The sequence below is a fragment of the Sebastes umbrosus genome, chromosome 6 (assembly GCF_015220745.1).
Source record: "Sebastes umbrosus isolate fSebUmb1 chromosome 6, fSebUmb1.pri, whole genome shotgun sequence".
Taxonomy (NCBI): domain Eukaryota; kingdom Metazoa; phylum Chordata; class Actinopteri; order Perciformes; family Sebastidae; genus Sebastes; species Sebastes umbrosus.
Window position 1 is genome coordinate 33,117,123 of NC_051274.1, and position 13,770 is coordinate 33,130,892.

General features: G+C 44.5%; 1 protein-coding gene across 1 annotated transcript; it reads left to right on the top strand.

Moving 5' to 3' along the window:
* The first annotated feature begins 360 nt into the window (after positions 1 to 360).
* Positions 361 to 12,666, top strand: si:ch211-156j16.1 (uncharacterized protein LOC564557 homolog). Its single transcript, XM_037772961.1, has 4 exons — positions 361 to 860; positions 7,858 to 8,277; positions 8,999 to 9,107; positions 11,135 to 12,666. Exons 1-4 carry the CDS (start codon positions 794 to 796, stop codon positions 11,139 to 11,141), a joined length of 603 nt encoding a protein of 200 aa, XP_037628889.1. The 5' UTR covers positions 361 to 793; the 3' UTR covers positions 11,142 to 12,666.
* The last annotated feature ends 1,104 nt before the right edge of the window (positions 12,667 to 13,770 follow it).

Sequence of the window (13,770 nt, forward strand, 5' to 3'; positions counted from 1 at the left end):
TGCAGACACTTTCTTGGCTCTTAACTCTGTGATTAAGGATTATTTGAGAGCACTCAAAGCTCTGTTTACATCTCGCTCCATTCATTCAGAAAGCGTTTTAAAACTTTAGCTTTCTCATTGTGTGGGTTTGATGTGTCTTCTGGATAAATACGTCTATTTATTGGTATTTCCAAAGTGTGTGTTTTGCAGGGTTTGCAAACAGGAGGGCTGGCCGTGCACCAAGAGGAGAGCGCGTCCTATACGGGGCTGACCCACGAGGGCTGAAACCACCTTACTGCCCCAATCCGGACTCCCTCCTCCCAACCCAACCTGCCCCTCAACCCGCCCAGCCCACCACCAGTACCAGCACCCCTCCTCCACTCTCAGCTCAGTCACTCTCTTTTCTCTCTCCTGCTGTGTGCCAGTCCCTCTCTCTTCTTCCACTTCCTCAAAGAGGCCACAGCTCGTCTCTTTTCTCTTGTCCTCCTCACATCCCTCCACCACACTCTCTCTCTGTCTTCCTCCAGCTGTGACAGGCAACTCGTCTTCACCTCTAACCAGTTAAACGGATCTCAGGCTGCTACTTTCCCCCAAACTTCCACCCTGAAGATTTCCATTCTTGACTGACCTTTTTTGTTTTGTTTAGTTGGGGTGTCCTTCACCCTTCCCCTCTGGAGAGGCCGGTTTAGGTGTGTGTCTGGTGTGTGTCTGGCGTGTGTGCGGCGGCGTGTGCGAGGGCTTTGGTGTCGTGCTCTTTGCCCCCTGAGGGAGTCCCTTAAAGGCTGTGTCTGGAGGAGAAAAGTTTTCACCAACGATGAATGCTCAGCTGCTGCTCCTGTTGGCCCTGGCTGGCCCTTTCTTCTGTGCCTTCACACATGCAAGTAAGTAAACTCTCTCTCTTGCTATCACTCTGTTAGCACACTGTGTCCCCTCGCTGCCTCTGCCTCCATGTGCCCACCCCACACCACTCTTTGTCTGTTTTAATCCCCCCGTTTGATTGAGCAATAACACTCTGGCGGCTGCTTTCAGAGGGTAAAATTAGCTAAATTTTCATTTGTGTATTCATCAATTGATTAACGACGTTCTTATGTTCAAATGATTTTAAAGACTTTTAATGTTTTCACTGTTTAATCATCACTGAAAACTGCTTCCGACATCTGCCGGCTGTAGTCTCCGGCCCATATGTTCCACCCCTTTAGACGCGAATGGTGTTCATTTAACAAAGGGAACGTTTTAACTCCTTCTGTCTCACTTTTTTTTATTCTCATTTTACACACTCTTGAGCTCTTAAGGAAAAAGTTTGATTTGCAGACACCAAGGGGAAATGTGATGTCATAGCAGGAGCTTTGCTGCCTCGTGTCTGTAAATTCTTGGCAGTGGCAAAGAGAAGAAAGGAATATCCTTTTTGGATGGATCCCAAAACACAGCGAGCGAGGGATGGAGGGGGTGGGGGGGGCTGTAAACTGTAACATACACCGTACACATTTATCTGAAAGCTTATCCACTGTCTCTCATTTCTCTCTCTCTCTCTGCAACGACTTGTCCTCTTTGCATCTCTCTCGCCTCTCTTTCTCCCTGTTTGTATGTTTTCTTCCTTTCCTTCCTTTGACTTGACCAGCAGTGTTTGCCCAGGGGAACCAGTAGGCACGGGTTGGGGGTGGGGGGTGTGGCCGAGGCCTGAGGGAGCTGCAGGGCAGGGCAGGGCTGGTTTGCGTGAGTGTATTAATAGAGAGAAGCTCTATATTTAAGAGGGTCATATGGATGAGAGAGGAGCAAGAGACGAGACCAGAGAACACCCGGTACGCGATGAGCTTTAAGAGGCGCCCCACCCTCTTTTAACCCGCATGTTGTTAGCCCATGCGGCACGCCGCCCCCTTGGCATTTACCCATCTTTGGTGGGGTATCAAGCTTTACCACTTAAACTCCCCCCCCCCGTCACTTAACAGTCCTCACACTCTCTGCCCCCGTCCCCTGTTCCAGCTTGATGAGTCTGGACGGGGTTGGTGTCGACACGGGGGGGAGAAGACTCTATTTTTAAACAACAACCTTTACCGGTAGGAGACGACGTGCTTGCCCCATTCCCATGGAGGTTTCCTCTTAAACTTTCCAGAATGATTCTCAGCTCAGCCGTCTTCCAAAGAGACGCTGGAAACAAAAGAAAACAGCTCATTCCACATCTATGCTTCACAAATAGGGGGCTTTTAACTCCCTTGCGACTGCTCACTTAACTAGCAAACCCCATGTATCCTGTAAAACCTCCTCCCCCCTCACCCTCGCCCCCCCTTCGGTCTCCTGCTTAATGAGTTTTGTCTGCCTCTCCGGGCCTATAACATCCCCGTCACATCTGGCTGCTGAAGGGAGAGGTCAATGCCCTTTGTCCGTGCCCACTTTCTAGAAGTGACTCAAATGTTGCGCTCATACTCCAAATATGAGACTGGTTAAAGAGGAAAAGGAGCACTTCTCACGGGAAGTCTCATTTTGAGATGAAAAAAGAGAAAAACAGCTCAGTCATGTTTCCAAAATTTTCCACAAGGAGAAAGAAACATCTGTTTATGGAAAGGAGTCGTTTCAGCCGGGACGGAGCCCAAAACCCCGGCGACTCCAGGCTGTAGCAGAGCTTCAGAGAACGTCCCTGTGGAGGGTTTTTTGTGTGTGTGTGTGTGTGCGTCTCCTCTGTGAGTACTGACACAAATGTCTCATATCTCTAGCACCTACGTGTGCGGCGGCAGGGTGAGACATGGTGCAAGAGAAAGTCAGAAAAAAAAAACTAGAGCTGCTGACTAAGGAACACTTACACAACTGGCTGGGTGTTTTATGATGTGGGAGTTGGACTTGAAGGTTAGCAGGATTAGAAACACATTAAGAGGCTTGTTTGTTTGGGTAGAGCGCGTACCATGAAGGCTGAGTCGTCTTTACCGGAGCGGCCCGGGTTCGAGTCCGGCCCTTTTACTGCACGTCATCCCCTCTCTCTCTCCTGACCGTCTCTCACTATCAAATTAAGTAGAAACGCCCCAAAGAAATCAAAAAAAGAAGAGGTTTGCGTCATTAAATTGTAAGTCTGGGGTGTTCAGTTTTGTTTGGAAGACCTTTGAAAGACTGTGATGCCACATCATGCTCTGTTTATTTTGTCATTTCTACAGTGGTTGCATTTAATGTCACCCCCGCCCTGATTCATTACATTTTAGGAATTTAATCAGACCTTTTATGCCTGAGATTAAAGGCCTACTTGATCTACAGCTCTGGACCAGTTTTCTGCCCCTGGCGATAGAGTCCAGATGCTGCATGTTCTCCTATCTAAACCAGGAGGGCGAAAAAAGAAAAAAAAATCAGTTCCTGTACGAGCTCATTGTGTTGCGACCGTGATAAGACTGGCTGAGAATATTCCAGCCTGCGGTGCATGGCACACCCCGCCCCAGTATCTCCACAGCTGACTCCTTACTGGTCGAGCGGGGGAGGTTTTTATACGCCGGCATCTCGTCAAAGTGCGTTGAGATGGGCAGGGCGCCTGTCTCTCTCTCTCTCTCACATTTCCCTCCTCCCAGCGCCGCGAAAACATTCCTGGGCTCCAAAAGGTGGACACACTCCCTCACACCGTCTGCACGGACCCGTTCCCTCCTACACAGGACTGTGAATTAGTAGCTCACACACACATAGAAACGGGGGGGGGCTCAGGGACAGCTGATTGTGATCGTAATGGATGGAAGCTGCTACTCCCTCCTTTTCTCTCTCACACTGTATATATCGTTGTGTCCCTCCCCTAACTCTTTCACTCTCTCTCTCTCTGGAGGTTTTATTTATGCCGGGCAGGAGTGAAGCCCCACATGGGTGCCTCCTCCTCCTCTTTCTCACAGCTTTTTGCTGTATTCCTGCACCACTTCTCTTCCGTTTAACTCTTTTTGGCCTGCCTGCCTTTTTACACTCCACCTCTCTGTCTCTATCTACATCCCATCACTAGATTTAATCCTGAATAATCGCATGATCGTCAATAGTTAATTGCGATTAATCGTCATTTTTTATCTGTTCAAAATGTACCTTAAAGGCAGACTTGTCAAGTATTTAATACTCTTATCAATATGGGAGTGGACAAATATACCTGCTTTATGCACATTTATGTATATATTTATTACTGGAAATCAATTAACAACACAAAACAATGACAAGTATTATCCAGAAACCCTCACAGGTACTGCATTTAGCATAAAACAATATGCTCCAATCATAACATGGCAAACTGCAGCCCAACAGGCAACAACAGCTGTCAGTGTGTCAGTGTGCTGACTTGACTATGACTTGCCCCAAACTGCATGTGATTATCATAAAGTGAGCATGTCTGTAAAGGGTTGGTTGGTACCAATGGATTCATTAGGTTTTCTAGTTTCATATGATACCAGTATCTTCACTGTAGCTTTAAAACTGAGCTCACTACAACCTCCGGAAGACTGATTGCGTTAATGCGTGAAAGAAATTAGTGGAGTTAAAACTAATTTGCGTTAACGCGTTAACTTTGACAACCCTAGTTTTTACAGGCTGCGTCATCGCCTGCTGTACCTCGTCTTAACTTTGTGAGGGAGAAACGTGAAGTGGGGAAAATGTGTTTCGTAATTTGGGTGAATCAACCCTTTCAGTCGGTGGCTGAGACAGCCGTACTGTAGGTTTACATACACACACACACACATACAGTACATACACATAAACACATGCAGTATGAACTCATTGGCTCTTTAACGCTTGTTAACTGGCAGGATGATTTCAAGGCCGTTTCATGCTTCACATGGTGATGGATGCGAGAGAGCACGTGCGGTCAAAATGATGTAATCGTGGGTAAAATGCAACCGCCAAAAACATTTGGAATAATAATGACACAACGCCGCAGTTACGTAAACGCTGCTCCGTCTAAGATTGAAAGAATGAAAAAAGAAACTTTGCTGAGGGGATCTTCGTTATGCCTCCGTTATGTTTTAATGAGTTTACACGGTGCTCGCTGATTGGTTGAGCCAGACTCAAACCCCCTTGTGTCCTTACCAGCTTCAGGGGTCCCGTCCTGAAGCTCCGACCCCCCCTGAGGGTCACTTACATATGCTAACCACATCACACATCTTGCTGTGAGCGTGTTCACAATGAAATCAAGCAGCAGCAGACGGGACTGTTCCCTCGGAGCTCCCCTTCGCCCTTCTGCTTTCCTCCCTTTCTTTCTCTCCAGGGATTCTCAGCAGCAACAAACCTCTCCTTAGGGAGTGGCAGGGTCACGGCGAGGAAGATTAAAAGGAAAGGAGAAGGAGAGGGGATGTTAGACCGCTACAGTCTTACTGTGTTACTCACTATAACGCAGCTGCATTAACCCAGGATGGGTCGGCACAGTGGGGAGGAAACACTACTCACAGCTAATTGTGGGAACTGTACACATAATGAAGCAATTGTGAGGCGACTACACATAGCATACAGCCATACTCTGTGAAGCGCAGACCGTTTTATCATCGCTCGCAGACTTTCCCAAACAAACAGTCTGAGTCGTCTTTTGAAAACCCCCGTCAGTACTCTGCCGCAGTAGGAACAAATGTTTTGTTATATTTATCCCGCCTGTTACTAATGAAGACGCTAGCCAAAACAGGACTAGGAATAACTGCACGTGCTTGTTGGACCATTCAGAGTTATTTTTATTCATTCTCTATTATTTCAAGTATTTAGAACAATTGGGAGAAAACGGAGATGGAGAGAGAGAGAGAGCATGATGTCAGATGCTAAGATTAGAAGACTCGTTTCTGGGCTCTGCAGTAGGAATGTTTTCAGGGAGTTTAAAAGATTTTTTTTTCCACAAAGAGAAGATTTCAGGCCAACATCTTCTCAGTGGAAAGTTAAACCGTAGACCGTAATTTTGGTGCTGCACTGAAAATCTACCTCCTTCATTTTGAAGCTAGCGCTGTCCAGGCTTTCAGTTGTGGCCGGGAGGATGTCGAACGCGGGGTTATTGGAGGGAAATGATCAGGTTGAACCCAGGCCTGCTTCAGAGTCCAGACCTCGATGAGAGACACGAGGATAAACACATGTCTTTTTTGCAGATGGTAAACACAAAAATGGGAGCCTCCTTTTTACTGCAAGCACAGAAGGGATTTTGAGCTCTGACAAAAGTTGATTAATCCAAAAAAGTTACTCAAGATTGATAATATACTCCACATATCTCAATTAATAAAAAAACAAAAGAGGCTTTTCCTCAAGGTGTCCAGTCCACCATTTTCATCCAACCTGAGACAGCAAACGGTTCACTTTGTTGTGGCGGCGTCCCTGCAGCCCCACCCTTCGCATGTCGAGTGTCTGAGGGTTAACAAGCCTTTCCCGCGCTCTCCTCGCAGGCAGCTCACTTCACAGGAAATGAGGCAGAGGATGTGGCATGCCAGCAGCACGCAAACACAGAGCCTTAAAGACAGGATGGACGGGTGGAGGAGTGGAGGGGGTTAGATGTGCACTTGATGAAGTCACGGGGTGTGGTGGTCATGCTGTAACGGTAGCCATGTGTTGGAGATGGACAGATGTGTTATGAAAGAGTGTGAGAAAGAGGAAAGGTCAAGGAGGAATCTAAACATTTATCTACCCATCCTTACAGACTTTTCTGTGTCAGTTATATTTTTGAGTTCAAACACATTGAAAATGGTTGTCTTCCTCCTAATGTGCAAAAACAAACCAAACCGTGACCCAGAAACAGCAACACAAACCGAACAGTGAACACCATCTACTTATTCTTATAACTTATATACTCACAGTGTTGTGAAGTTCATATATCAAGCTATAATAATAATACAGTTCACAGTTGTCTTGTCTAAATTAACTATAGCAAGTTCAATTTGAATGATTCTGTCACCGTGTCATATCTGATATACAAACATTCTGAGTAGATTAAAAGATTTTGGCTTCAAGAAAATTCAACTCAATTTGATAAACATTAATTAACATTAAAGAAATTCGACTAAAGGCCCAGACGCACCAACCCGACATCAGAGAACGAGCGGCCATGCAGGCCGACTGTTGCGTCGCCTCACGTCGCTTTTGTTTTGGCCGACAAGTTGCACTCGATCGCACCGCAAAGACGACAGTCGACGGCCAGTTAGCACGTACGTTCTGCGCCTGCGTGAGATGAAATAACTCTCCACACCAGCAGGCGGCGGTAGTCTGTGTTCATCATTCAAAAAGGGGAAACAGGAAGACCGAGGACGGCGGATATACAAGCTGTTGTTACACAAAATAAAACAGCGTCTGCCGACCATTTTCACACCACTTAGCTTTAATCCAGATGTTCATGTCTTTGTGAAAATATCCGTGTGTTGGAATGATCAGATGAGATGAAGATGAGACATGAAAACAGCCTTCTGTGTGACTTAACCCGTCGGCTTGCTTTCCTCACTTCCGTTTCTCTTCTCGGTCACTGATTAGTTTAAGATGATCAGCCAATGAGAGAGATTTCTCTCACCAACATACTGAATCGGATGAAAAACCTCTGACATGGGCAGATTAGAGCCGACGGTGCGGGACACACCGCAAAAACTAGACCAACAAATGCTCAGCCGACCGTCGGCTTGGTGTGTCGGGGCCTTAACACTCAAGATTTTGTCGACTAATCAAACAACGATTAGTTGATTTAAATCTTATGTTTATCAGATATGGGCTCTTAAGTTTCTTGGAAATAAGTCAGCATGAAAAAAGCATAAAATAAACGACTAATCGATTAGAGAAATCTTAGTCAACTGAGACCAAAACAACCGATTAGTCGACTAATCATCTCAGAGGGGGCAGCCCTAATATCTATACATGTAAAGACTAGAAAATGATCCTCATTAACAGTCTCCATAACAACAGATTGTATTCTCACATTCCTTCCTCTCTCCTCAGGCCCCACAGAGATCCCTACAGACCTTGACGTCGGGGTCGATGAGACCGCAGGAGACGTCCTACCTGACGTTACCGTCCCTCCAGTAGCGGACCTCTCTGTCATCACCGGTCCTCCTGCAGCCGAACCGTCGGTGGCCGCCGAAGAATTCGCGACAGAAGAACAAGTCGTCACAGCAACAGAAGAAGCCGTGGTAACAGAAGTTGTCACGGCGGAGGCGGCTCCCACCGCTGTGTTACATACCGAGGGGGCCGTCGTCGAGACAGAAGCCCCGGCTGCTTCCACTGAAGCACCGGAACCCCTCACCACTGACTCTCCTGTAGTGGAGACCGCGGGCCCCACTGAGCCGCCGGAGGTCGAGGTCCAACCGACGGGAGCCGCCAAGGCGGGTGACGAGGTGGTCGTTGAAGAAGGCCCAGAGGGTGAGGAATGTGTGGGGATGGAAGCTGGGGATGTGTAAAGGTGGTCGGTTTGAAGTCAGATGTTGTAGAGAGGAGAAGTCCCGCCCCTTCTGGTGGAAAACAATATGAACGGTAGTCAACGGAGAGAGACAAATATCTTTTTGATCCCGTTTGAATTATGTCATGAATCACATTTATGATGTTTGTCTATTTAAAAGATAATTTTGCAAGTCAAGAAAGTCTCAGTTCGTTGTAGAATCATTTAGCTTTGTGTGAAACCGTAGGAAACACACAGACATCGTAGCTTCAGCGAGAGAGACGAGAGAATGTGTCGTCTTTCTAATGACCCATTTTAACAGTCTTCAACAGTGTTACAACAAACCGAGACTTTATTGACATATAATATGTGCGATTCATGGTGCAATTCAAACGGAAACAAGTCTCTCGCCGTTGATGGTCATATTTTTTCCCGTGGTGGTCCACCGGAAGGGGCGGGACTTTGCCTCTCTATTCTAGACTGAAATGATACTACAGCATGATGTGAGTCTAATGTGGAGTGTGTTTGGCAGTGCCATAAAGGGATTAAACGTCACACACAGGCCTTAAATCTCTCCAAATATCACCCTCGCTCTCATCCCGTCTTCTTCAGAGGTCATCAATCTACTCATAGATAGATAGATGAATGCTATTTGATTAAGTCTAAGTATGAAAATGTCCTAACTCTTGTCTTTCTGTCCCTCAGAGGGCCTGAGTTCTGGCCAGGTAGTCGGCATCGTGATCGGCGCTCTGCTGGCGGTGGTCATCGTCATCGCCGTGGTGATCGCCGTGGTGAGGAGGATGGGAAAATACTCGTAAGTACCTCGTCTCTAAATGGTAGACATGCACGCATGCAGAGCTTGAAAGATCCATGTGAATGCAGTTGAGTTTTATTGTTGTTTTGTAGTGAGTCATCACTTCTGGCTTCCTCTAAATATGGAGCGAATGAAAACAGCTTTGAGTCATCACTGACACGTCCTGTGATGAAATAACACAGGCGCTGATGTAATGAGAGTTGTTCTGTGTGATAAGATGACCGGGCATGCCCAACACAAACGACCATAATTGGTCTCCGCTGTTATTTGAACTTTGACCTTTTTCCCCTCATGAGAGTAATAGAGGTCGTGTCAAAGTGTTCCCACGAAGCCACACCCTCCCCTCTGAGAATACCGCCCTATGAGCTGCATGTCTCGCTAATGATGAATGTTTCTTTGTGTCACAGGTCCGCCAAGAAAAACAAAAAACCTGCGAAAAAAGACAGCGTTCTGGTTTCTGTAAATGTTTCTATTCGATCCTTTCAGCTAATCACGTTAACCCCTTCCAGCCCATCGTGATCCTTTAATCCACAGATGTTTAACTGATGACTTTTACCCCAAAAATCCACCGACAGAGTTTGGTGCTTGTTGCTGACAAACACGGTCCCATTTATTTATTTATTTAGGATCCCCGTTAGTTATTACCACAGTAACAACTATTCTTCCTGGGGTCCACACAGTTGAGCATTACCTAGGTTAGCACCACAGATCAAATCAGCCTTCACATACAGAGGGTGTCATATGGCACGTGGCTCTAGGAGGAGAAAAATGTGCATTCATGGTGACTATTTGTCCTTGAATGAGCTTGTTTATTGACTCAGCGTCTGTCTATGTGGCCAGCAGTCCTCTAGCAGGCCTGATGTGATCCCTGTAGAAACAGGACATGTGTTTGTCAGAAGCAAAGCAGCAACACAAAGTCGTCAACTTCTGTTTCAGGAACTAATAATTATCAGTCTTTCTGTGATTGTTGGTATATTATATTTATTTTTTTTAAATGTTTATTTCACAGTTTATCGTCTTAAGATCATGTCGTCCGAAGACTAATCTCGTCAACTCCCCAAACAACCTGGTTTTAAAACAAAATGTCTATCTAAGTATATGTTTTTTCTTTCTTTCTTTATATATTATTTATATATTATTTATATATTATTTATATTTACATCTTTAATCTGTTAAAAAAATAAAAAAAAACATATTGTTGCCAATATTAAATTAATTGTACATCATGAACTGACACTAAACTCACACAGATTAATTAACTTTATTACACGGCTTTGTTGAATACTCGATTCTGATGGGTCAATCACGGCCTTCTACGCAAAGCGCTGCTATTGGTGCGTTCAAATGTAGTCGTGTTTACCGTGTCCATATGAACGCCCCCCTCTTGTGGTATTCACGACCTCGTAAGCGGAAAGTTGTGACGTGTTTTGTTGACGTTGTCAGACATGGCAGAGCCCGTGGAAGTTCATATTTCGGTACATAAGTTAATATATTGTAATTTTATTGTTTATTTTCGTAATTTTATAATATCTCTGAGGAAAATGTTGATAATCCCGACGGCATCATCTTTTTCCTCCGTCATTATGGCCTTTTGCATTTCCTACATTATGTTACCCGCTCGCTAGCTTGCTAAATTGTCAGTAACATTAATATAGCCGTTGCTTAGCAGCGGCGTTCTTCAAGTCTCCGCATGTTGTAAACACGAGCTCGCGAGTTTCATTTGAAGGCACCATGTGTATAACAGATCGTTGCTATGGACGCGGTTCTGTTGTCGGACTGTTTTTGTGTCAAATTATTGATTTCTTCAGTAAGTAGCCGTGTAATAAGCGGGATAACGTACAGCTAGCGGGGTCATTGTTGTGAAATAAACCCAATCCGGGCGATGCGAGACCTCTGTCTGGGTTTATTTCACAACAATGACCCGTTTACTGTATGCTACCCCTTACATAGCTGAACCTCAGATACTCTAACTCCTATAAATACAATAATCCACCTTCTTATGCTGTTTTTGTTTTTTTATCCCGCAGCCCTTGAGGAAAAAGTCGGCCAAGCAGCAGGAGCGCCCAAAGTTCTGGAAATTCAACTACTGAACTGTGACGTCATTCGCGATCATTAAAACAATACCAGAACTAAACTAATCTAACCAGGACACTCTGGACTGTTGCCAAACAAAAGAGAGGAGGTAGGGGAGGGAGGCGTGTGTGTGTGTGTGTGTGTGTGTTTCTGTGTGTCCTGTATGTATGTGAGTCAAGAGGGGTACATGACCTCACCTCCCTCTCCTCCCCCTCGACACATATAAAGCTCCCCTACTCCCTCGGAGAGAACAAAACAAGGTGACGGCAGGATGTCACAATGAATTTCAGGCCTTTTCAAAAGAGAAAACAAAAAGGTATATTGGGTTATCTAACCTTTTTAAAGAGCGATTTAGATTTGCATGGAAGTTTGAGAGGAGACAAAACAAAAGGAAATTAAATGGGGAGCAGCAAAGAAAGCGGGAGAGACTGCTACAAATTCCACAGGATGTATATACAATGCAAGGGGACTACAAAGTATACAGCTAATGACTTTCTCATATGTTGCAGTTGCATAGGCGTTTAGCATTTGATATTATGGAATACACAGTACATACAGGCAGGCTGTTGTTGTTGTGACCTTTTTAAAAAAGCACCACCTTTTTCTCATGTTCCCTGATATGTTGGCCGACTGTATGAAGCACCGTGTGCAGAAGTTGTTTTGACATAAGCGAGCTCTTTGAGGGCTGGCGTGGCGCTAACGGGGGGCGGAGAAAAGGAAAAAAGGCACCTTCATTTGCAAGAGGAACGTGACATTCTGCCCACTTTTAACACTGACATATAGAAACCTAATACATATCTGTGAAATTTAGCAGAAGGGTTTGTGCCACTGTCTCTGGTATTCTCTAGGTAGTTTTTAACTTTTGAAGTGCATTATTAATGTGAATTTAACTGCCACCCATTCCAAAAAAAACGAACAGCTTCGATGGCTTGTTCCTTATAAAGGCTTCCACACATACACGCACTCACACACACTCACACACACAGCCAGTGGTTATTACACATAGTGATAGCATTGTCTTCTGACACTTCTCGTTAATAGTTAGATTACCAGAACAGCCGTCCGGTCTTTAAATTGAGCTAACCCCAGATTGCGTGCACACACAGGATGACATTTTATAGTTGCACTTAGTTTTTAGTGCACAGTGTTTTTGGCAGTAATGCCCCGTTTTGTTATTTTTTTTTTTGCATTTGTTAAGTGTGCTAAATGGGTGTACAAAATAATGAAGTCTCAGCTTAGCTCCGCTTGCTTTACAGACTCGTTTAATACATGCACTGAATGAGTGATGTAATGTTTAATGAATAGGCTTTAGACACTGCAAAAATGATTGCAACGACATGTTTCCTCTCCTCTGCTTTTTTCGCCCACATATTATCACTTCTTCTTCTTCTAGGTCTTTAATTTGTGCCGTCTGACTTGTTTGAACCCTTTTATTTAATTGCGGTGTTTTTTTGTTCATACTGTTTCAATAAAAAACTGAAAACACTGAAAGCTCTCTTTTGTCTTTCGTGCATGAATACGTCTCTCAATAATATCCGTTTATTATCCCGGCCATTTCCTATCAATTAGATTATGTAGTCACCGTGGCAACGCCTAAAAGTCACATTCTTTATTCAGTCTTGAGTCGGGCCAAAATTCTTGTGACAGTTAAGATCTCATGACACTCATTTTCTTGAGTGTCACCGATACGACTTTTTCAGTCCCGATACCGATAGCGATACCTGGCCAACACCGAGTACCGATCCGATAATAAGCTGTATGCCTCACTGTGTGGAAGTGACTGGGATCAGGCTGGACTTAAACATTGCAATAAATACATAGATATACTGTAAAGTTATTTAATTGTTCTTTATTATTAAAGTGGCAGTAGGCAGTATATTTTTGGCATCATTGGGCAAAAATTCCATAATAACCTTTCAGCATATTGTAATTCAAGTGTTCTGAGAGAAACTAGACTTCTGCTCCTCCTCATGGCTCTGTTTTCAGGCTTTAAAAAATCTAGCCTGTGACGGGAGACTTCAGTCACAAGTCATTTCAGAGAGAGAGCGTTCCTATTGGCTGTTCTCTGGCTGTTGGGCGGTGCTTGGTGTTTCCTCAACTGATCTCAACATGGCTACCGGGTCACAAACTTTCTCATTTTACAGCTAAACCGTGCACTACAAGATGTTTCTGAGAACATTTGAGGAGAGAAATGGGCATTACAGTAACAAAATATTGATTCATATTTGATCAGCGCGGCCTAGTTTGACCGTTGATCAGAGTTTTCGAGAATAAGGTCGTAATATTACGAGACAAAAGTCGTAATTTAATGAGAAAGAAAGTAATTTCCTCCTCTAAAAAGTCAGTTTCCTCCATCAGGTCCGTGTGGCTCTTTCTACAGAATAAACTCAGTTTCTTGCACAATCTTTTCAAGGTCCTGATACTGTTGATAATGTGGTGCTGATGAGCCAAAAGATGAAGTATTCGGTTATTTTATGAAACCTAAACTAAAGTATAACTTCATAAGATGCTACACGTTCCTCATTTTTACACAGCTGCTCTATTTCCCGTCTAAAATAACATGTTAAATTACTACTTTATAATATTATGA